This window comes from Sapajus apella, unplaced genomic scaffold (assembly GCF_009761245.1).
Source record: "Sapajus apella isolate SASKATOON/1434 unplaced genomic scaffold, GSC_monkey_1.0 scaffold36, whole genome shotgun sequence".
NCBI lineage: Eukaryota > Metazoa > Chordata > Mammalia > Primates > Cebidae > Sapajus > Sapajus apella.
Genome location: NW_022436976.1, coordinates 24,212,156 through 24,221,265, shown reverse-complemented (window position 1 = coordinate 24,221,265; position 9,110 = coordinate 24,212,156). Strand labels below are relative to the sequence as shown.

At 39.6% G+C, this 9,110-nt stretch overlaps 1 protein-coding gene across 15 annotated transcripts in view; it reads left to right on the top strand.

Moving 5' to 3' along the window:
- PATJ (PATJ crumbs cell polarity complex component) overlaps positions 1-9,110 on the top strand; it is a 395,978-nt gene that overhangs the window by 27,746 nt on the left and 359,122 nt on the right. For all 15 annotated transcript variants that reach the window (XM_032296822.1, XM_032296813.1, XM_032296821.1 and 12 more), the window contains exon 7: positions 2,660-2,788. In XM_032296822.1, the coding sequence (XP_032152713.1) occupies positions 2,660-2,788 (129 nt within the window). The remainder of the gene's footprint in view (positions 1-2,659; positions 2,789-9,110) is intronic.

Below are 9,110 nucleotides of genomic sequence, written 5' to 3'. Positions count from 1 at the left end.
TCAAGTGATTTACCCACCTCGGCTTCCTAAAGTGCTGGAATTACAGGCGTGAGCCACTGCACCCAACCTGTTTTACTTTTCATAGTTCGAGAAAGATGATCATATCTTTGAATACAGCGTTAGCATATTTAAAGAAGATATTTCATCAACGGTTTTTTTTTTTTTTTTTTTAATGTCCTATGGGTCTCTTTGTTTAAAATTATTATTTAATACAGAGGCCAAATGGAAGTATTAGGTGTAATTTATTTAGTGATGGAGAGTCTTGTGTTCCTTGGTGATGTAGCCAATTAATTGAGAGTTTTTATTAGAGATTTACTGTTGAGTGTTCAAAGTAAGATTTGATTATTTATTTGAAAAACATTGTTTTTGAAAATTATAAGGGGATTTATGACTAGATTATTGATACTGTAAAATTATAGCAGGCTTTTTTTTCATGTAAAGACACATACTGAACAATTTAAAAGAATAAAAGTATATGTCTTTTTTGGGAACCCTTTTACTTTTTAACATTTTACGGATTTTGGCTTGCATCATCAGAATGAAAGCTAATAAATCTTATATTCTTATAACACTAAGTGCTGGCTGATTTATTTAATTTTTATGCATTGGGACAAAAGAAAAAACAAGACTGTCTTGGTACAATACAAGGTCACAACAAAAATTAATGTATAGGCATTTTCCCTGTTGCAATCAGCAATATTTATACAGCAGAATTTACGTAATAAATACAGTGAATAAAGTGGGACACTGTTTAACGTATAAAGAACAAGTGCTTTGGAGTTGGGCTTGGATGCATTCAAGTCCATTTCTTCCATATCCTAGTGGTGTCACACCAGGCAGACTCCTTTACCTCATACTTTCGTTTCTTCATCTGTTTCTTGGAACTAATAACAATGTCTAGTTCTCAGAGATGTTGTGAGGCTTGAATGAGAAGTCATGTGAAGAACTAAGCACCATGCCTGGTGCTGAGTGTACATTCTTTGACTATTAGTTGCTATCAGCTAATGTTAAGTCAGGCATATTATTTTAGCAAACATTATTGTTTCCCAGAATTTATTAAACAATCCCAATATTGCTTTTTATTTAAGACTGCATAGTAACTTTGCAATTTAGTGTAATAGAAAACCTGGTTGGGTATGGTGGTTCACACCTATAATCCCAGCACTTAGAGATTAGGTGAGTTGACTAGGCAGGTGGGCTGCTTGAAGCCAAGAGAATGAGACTAGCCTGGGGAACATAGTCAAATCCCGCCTCTACGGCCAGGCACAGTGGCTCATGCCTGTAATCCTAGCACTTTGGAAGGCTGAGGTGGGCGGATCACCTGAGAGCAGGAGTTTGAGACCAGCCTGGCCAACATGGTGAAATCCTGTCTCTACTAAAAATACAAAGGTTAGCTGAGCTCTCGGGAGGCTGAGGCAGTAGAATGGCTTGAACCCAGGAGGCGGTGGTTGCAGTGAGCTGAGATTGTGCCAGTGCACTCCTGCTTGGGCAACAGAGCGAGACCGTGTCTCAAAAACAAACAAACAAACAAACAAACAAACCAACAAACAAACATAACAGCCCACCTGTACAAAAGATAAAAAATTAGCTGGGCCTGGTGATGCATACCTGTAGTTCCAGCTATTTGGGAGGCTGAGGCTGGAGGATGGATGGATCCCAAGAGTTTGAGGCTGATGTGAGCTCTGATCTTGCACTACACTCTAACCTGGGCAACTCAGTGAGGCCTTTTCTCAAGAAAGAAAGAGAGAAAGAGAAAGAGAGAGAGAGAGTAATGAGTATGCTGTAATGATCTTGAGAGGGAGGATATTGTTTTGCAGTTGGATTATATGAAGTAATGCACACTCGTCATAGAAACCTGCTAGCTAGAGGGGAAATGCCCATGTCTTTAGTCTGATTTATATAATCCTATTGCTGATATCTTCAGTGGGGCCTACCTTTCCTCTCCCTTGTAAGAGTCTCCTAAATTCGTCTCTCCATCTTGTGTCCTTCCACCATTAGATTCTTCACATTGCTGCCAGATGAATTTTCTTAAATCCCTGCTTTGCTCCTGTCATTTCTCTTCTAAAACCTTTAAATATTTCCACTTAATTACCTAGTTAAATCCAAGCTTTTGACCCTATCTTTCATCCATTCTGTCAGCTGGCCTAGTTTTGTCCTTACATTTTCTTTTTGCTTGAATGTCTTCCTTTGTAATGCAACTTAAATGCCCCTTTTCCTTGAAGTTTTCTATAGTTCTTAATTGGTTTTGACTTCATATGCTCCCCTCCCCACAAAAATATCTTTATAATATTTGTGATTCTCTCTCAAGCAGACACGTATTTATTGGTCCCTACTATGTGCTGGGCACTGTGCTGGACATCAGGCATAGAGTGAGGAATGAGAAATGTCATCTGTGCTCTTAGGGCTATGGTGTCTTATGATCCAGTATCCTGCCTTGTACTTTAATTATTTGTGTTTTAGTTTCTCTCTAATGGATTATAAGATCCCTATGGGCAGGGACTGTATGATTATCTCTGTCTGTATCTCTTAGTCTGTCTTTATTAATTGTGTGAATGTTCAATTTATTGCAAATCTGTTACTTTGGTAATGATGATATTGGAAAGCTAAGAATCTGTGGGTATTACTGATACTGGGACTCTTACTTGCCATTAATTTGTAGGTTTGTTGGGGCCATGTTGAAGAGGTGGAGCTCATTAATGATGGCTCTGGACTAGGTTTTGGAATAGTTGGAGGAAAAACAAGTGGCGTGGTTGTGAGGACCATAGTTCCTGGAGGATTGGCAGATCGAGTAAGTCAACTTTCCTTGCTATCATTTTGGTTTTATAAAATTTAAGTTGTAGGCCGGGCGCGGTGGCTCAAGCCTGTAATCCCAGCACTTTGGGAGGCCGAGGCGGGTGGATCACGAGGTCAAGAGATCGAGACCATCCTGGTCAGCACGGTGAAACCCCGTCTCTACTAAAAATGCAAAAAATTAGCTGGGCATGGTGGCGCATGCCTGTAATCCCAGCTACTCAGGAGGCTGAGGCAGGAGAATTGCCTGAACCCAGGAGGCGGAGGTTGCGGTGAGCCGAGATCGCGCCATTGCACTCCAGCCTGGGTAACAAGAGTGAAACTCCATCCCCAAAAAAAAAAAAAAGAAAAAAATTTAAGTTATATGAATTGAATTGTAATTTTATAACATGAGTTACCAGGATATATGACTTAATATCTAGAATTTAAGTATAGTTTAAAAATGGCTTATTCTGTAAGTATTATTAGTGTATACTCTGTCTTATTTTAGACAGTTCCTAAATCAAAATTTTTGGGTTTGTTTTCCTTATAATTGACAGGCTTCATGATTCCATCAGAGGGTAATTTTTTTTTTTATTGAAAAGAGTTGTTAATGAATATTACGTTTTGAACATCTGTATTATTCTCCTCTAGTGTATCTTTCGATGGCCTAAATGTTAAAATCAGAAGATACAGTGATTATAAACATTTGTCCTCATGTTATACATGGTAAATTTCACTTGAATTAAAATTTATGGCCTTATAAGTTAAGTGACTACCTTTTATTGTTTAGCAGTGTTTAAACTGAAAGTGGGCTACTAAAAAAAAATAGCAGCTGTTTCTGCTTAATTTTATATTGAAGAAATGTTAATTACTACATTTAGTTGTTAGAAACTAGTTTAGAAATTTGACTGTGAAGCCACTTAATAATAAGCCTGTATTAAATAGAATGGCCATGATAAATCAGAAATAACTTTAGTTATTCCCATAATCAGAATGATATGTAAAATTTCACTGGTTATTGCCCAGTTACATGTAAATTTATCCCTTCTAATAGACATACATAAGTAAAAATGAGCTTGCCATGCAAATGCAGCTTCAAGGTGAGTTCCTCGGCTCTTCATTTCAGATTATGATCACTTCACCTTGTACAACTTGTGGAGCCACTGATGTTCCTGTCATCATTTCAACACCTAAGAGCATTTATTTAGAACAGCAGTTGTCAAAGTTTGGTCTGTGGGCCTCTGGAGGGTTCTGAAAGCCTTGCAGGTGGTCTGTGAGATCCAAACAGTTTTTACAGTAATATCACAATGTTATTATCCCTTTCACTCCATTAACATTTGTACTAATGATATAAAAGCAGCTGCAGACTAAAACTGCTGGTGCCTTGGTGCAAAACAAGGCAGTGGCCACAAACTGTTATAGGAATCATTACATTCTTTTCTGCTGTGTGCTTACAACAAAAAAGAAAAAAAATGCTGTTTCACTTGGAGTTTTTTTTTCCTCCCCTCTGGATATTTATTATTATTATTGTTACACTTAAAGTTCTGGGGTACATGTGCAGAAGGTGCAGGTTTGTTATGCAGGTATCCATGTACCATGGTGGTTTGCTGCACCCATCGCTTGGAATTTCTTATGATGCAGTAAAATGATTAATTTCAGTACATTTTGACCATTTAGTGCCTGTCTTTTCAATATTGTCAAAGCGGGAAGTACTGTGTAGCGTTCTTGCTATGTACTGCAGTATGATGGTTGTCTTAAGGAAAGTCGTTTGTAAGATGAATCTGCTACTTTTTTGTATGGAACAGCATTTTTATTTTTATAAAAATAACTGCAGAAAAATTATGTTCACCCAGACTTGGGTATTTGGAAGATGTTTTCTTGAGAATGGATGATCTGAACCTGTTATTTCAAGGAAAACAACTGATACTGTTTGTTGGCAACAATAAATTTGAGCTTAAGCAAAAATTAGAATTTTGGAAGATGTGTATTTTATCATGAGCTTGACACTTCCCTAATATTTGAAAGCTTTTCTAAGGCTGGGTGTGGTGACTCATGCCTGTAAGCCCAGCACTTTGGGAGGCCAAGGTGGGAGGATCCCTTGAGCCCAGGAGTTCAATACCAGCCTGGGCAAGAAGGCAAATCCTGTCTCTACAAAAGATACAAAAGTTAGCTGGGTGTGGTGGTACTCTGGAGGCTGAGGAGGGAGGATCACTTGAGCCTGGGAGGCAGAGGCTGCTTCTTTGAGCTGAGGTCCTGGCACTGAACTCCATCCAGTCTAGGTAACAGAGTAAGACCCTGTATCAAAAAAAAAAAAAAAAAAAAAGAAAAGAAAAGAAAAAGAAAGACATTTCTGATTAGATTGTTGATTGATATTAACCAATGTGGTTTTTTTTTTTTTTTTTTTTTTTGAGACAGTCTTGCTCTGTCACCCAGGCTGGAGTGCAGTGGTGTGATCTTGATTCACTGTAACCTCTGCCTCCCGGGTTCAAGCAATTCTCCTGCCTTAGCCTCCCAAGTAGCTTGGACTACAGGCGCCCGCCACCGTGCCTGGCTAATTTTTTGTATTTTAGTAGAGACGGAGTTTCACTGTGTTGCCCAGCTTGGTCTCAGACTCCTGAGCTCAGGCAATCCGCCCACCTTGGCCTCCCAAAGTGCTAGGATTACAGGTGTGAGCCACTGCGCCTGGCTCAGTATGATTATTTTGATATTATATGATGAAATATGTCAGTATTTGGAAGGTCTGCATAACTGTGGATCAATATTTTCGTTTCCTCCTCCTTTTTTTTTTTTTTTTTTTTTTCTTTTAGCAGAGTCTTGCTCTGTCACCCAGGCCGGAGTGCAGTGGCATGATCCTAGCTCACTGCAGCCTTGATTTCCCAGGCTCAAGCAGTCCTCCTACCTCACTCTATCAAGTAGCTGATACTATAGGCATGTACCACCATGCTAGGCTAATCTATTTTTATTTTTAATTTTTTGAGACAGGGCCTCACTCTGTCACCCAGGCTGGAGTGCAGTGGTGTGATTTTGGCTCACTTCAGCCTCTGCCTCTGGGGTTCAAGTGATTCTTCCACCTCAGCTTCCAGAGTAGCTGGGACTTCAGGCACAGGTCACCATGCCTGGCTAGGTTTTGTATTTTTTGTAGATATGGGGTTTCACCATGTTGCCCAGGCTGATTTCAAATTCCTGAGCTCAAGCCATCCTCCTGCCTTGGCCTTCCAAAGTGCTGGAATTACAAGTGTGAGACATTGCACCCCCCCAGCCTCATTTTTATTTTTTGTAGAGACAGCTCTCGATCTGTTTCCCAGGGTGGTCTCGAACTCCTGGCTTCAAGCTGTGTCCTCTTGCTTAGGTGTCCCAAAATGCTGGGATTATAGGCATGAGCCACCATACCCAGCCTCAATATTTTCTGAAGACCAGTATGTGATATGACAAAATAACACATAGCTAAAAGATCCTTTTGAAAATCAAGATGTTATCAGTGTATTTTAATAAAATAGTATCTGACAGTTTGTTGATATGTTTCCAGATTCTACATTATAACTGTATAAGAAACCACCACTTGTCAAGTTTTGGTGTGTTATCAAAGAATCAGATTGAGGTCAGATATTCTTCATATACTTCTGAAACAGTATATCATAGCATATTGAATGTAGAAGCAGATGAGTTCGGCTGTTTTCCTTTAAGCCAGATATTAAAGAGATTTGTAAAAATATTAGACACTTTTACTCTTACAAATATTTCTTATTTTGGAAAATATAGCTCTTAAAAATATAGACATTAATATATATTGATAAAAATTAACATTAAATATTAAATATTTTTTAAATTCCTCAGTACTAATTTTTGCATATGAATACATTTGTGAATTCATCTTTACCAGCAGTCAGGGTTCTCCAGAGAAACAGAATCAATAGGGGGTGTGTGTCTGTGTGTATGCATACATAAAGAGGTTATTTTTAAAAATTGGCTCATGCCATGGTGGGGGCTGGCAAAACTCAGACAAGAGTTGATGTTGTAGTCTTGAGTTTGAGATCCATAGGTCAGGCCGGCAGAATTTCTCAGGAGGCTGTGTTACATTCTTGAAGCAGAATTCCTTCTCTAGGAAATCTAGTTTTTACTTGTGAATTCTTCAGCTGATTGGATGAGGCTCACCTATGTCATTGAGGGCAATCTTCCTTTACTTATAAAGTCAACTGTTCATATATGCTAATCACATTTACAAAATACCTTTGCAGCAACATCTAGACTAGTGTTTGACCAAAACAGTCAGCACAACGTTCTAGCCAAGTTGACACATATAATTTAACTATTATACCATCCATTACCACAATCAAGATAATGAGCCTATTCATTACCCCTGGCAGATTCTTACGCTACTTCGTGATTCCTATCCCTCCATCCTTAATGATTTTTAAGAATGTGAAGGAGTTCTGTCTTCATCCATTTAGAGTTGCTATAAGGAAATACCTGAGGCTGGGTAATTTAAAAGAGGTTTATTTAGCTTATAGTTCTGTTGGCTGGAAAATGTGGTATTTGGAGATAGCCTCAGGCTGCTTCCATGGTGGAAGGTGAAGGAGAGCCAGTGTGTGCAAAGATCATGTGGACAGTGAGGAAGCACGGGGCAGGTTGTGGGGGTGAAGATGGTGGTGGGGAGGGGCTCTTTTTTACAATCAGAGTGAGAACTCACTGCACCAAGTAAACTCACTGCAGAGAACTAAGAGCAAGAACTCACTGCACGAAGCCATTCATGAGGGATTCACCGCTATGACCCAAACACCTTCCATTGGGCCCCACCTCCCAGGTTCAAGCGATTCTCATGCCTCAGCCTCCTGAGTAGCTGGGATTACAGGTATGTGTTACCACACCTGGCTAATTTTTTGTTTTTAGTAGAGACGGGGTTTCACCATGTTGGCCAGGCTGATCTCGAACTCTTTGGGGACAAATGTCCAAACTGTAGCAAGTTCTAAGACCAGGATGTTTGAGAATGTTCATTTCATAGACCTTTAAAACACATCTGTGGCTGGGTGTGGTGGCTCACATCTGAAATCCCAGCAGTTTGGAAACCTGAGACGGGCAGACCACTTGAGGTCAGGAGTTTGAGACCAGCCTGGCCGACAGGTGGAACCCCATCTCTACTAAAAATACAAAAAAAATAATCAGGTGTGGTGATACAAGCCTGCAATCCCAACTACTCAGGATGCTGAGGCTGGAGAACCGCTTGAACCTAGGAGGCAGAGGTTGTAGTGAGCCGAGATCATGCCACTGCACTCCAGCTTGGGTGACAGAGCAAGACTCTGTCTCAAGAAAACAAACAAACAAACAAAAACCACACACATCTGTGGCACAAAACAAATAATATTCTTTAAGGATTCTTAAAATTTTTTTTTATGGAAAGAATGAAATATTGCAGCCAATTTTGAAACCCCTTTCTTTGTATTCCCTCCCTTCTTCTGCCTCTGCCTTAGCAATTTTAATAGGTTTGTTAGTTGGAGTGGCATTTTTTTTCCTAAAATGCAAAGTGGAGTAGTTATTGGGCAAAGCAAAGGGTCAAGTAAATTTAAACAAAATCAAATAAGTTTCTTTCCTGTAAGAATTTTCTGAGCTTTTAAAATACTAACGTGCTTTATGAATTTTCACAAGAATAAGATGTGCAGAGTTTCCCAGATTAATCCCATTGAGACATTGTTGGAAAAAGCCCAAGTCTGATTTTCGCCCTTTACTGGAAGGGATCGTCACTATTTCAGATCATCAAAGAGGAGGTAGAGGGTATGCTTGTCGCAGGGTCATAAGTGCTCAAATAGAAGCAAGTACTTATGCCAGACATTGTTATCTGCTTAATGTACATTATTCCCATGTAACCTTCAAAACAGTCTTATAAGTTTTACTCCCAAATTATAGATATGGAAACCATTAAGAAATTGCCCAAGCCTACAGCAGCTAGGTGAGTGACAAAGTCAGGATTGAGCTCATATTTGTTTGATTCTGAAGTCTGAGCTTTGTTGTTTGAATTTACCCAAAGTCAAATCTGATGTTTTCCTTTTCCTGATATATACCTCTGCACAGTTGTTCACATCCACCAACGGGGCAGTCAGTTCTAGGAACAACAGAGGGCATATGGTAAGGCCAGACACAGGGGACAGAGCAGTATTTACTTCTCCTTTCCTCTCATATCAGCTGACGGCAAATAAAACCTCTTCAGCCTTCTTGCTGTGATCCGTGTGTCTCCTTCCTTGGCCTGCCTCATTGTCGCCTGTCACCAGTAGATGTTATGCTTGCTGTAACTCATGAAATGACTTAAGCTGCAGCACCCTCAGGACCTAGGCTATGGCACAAGACAT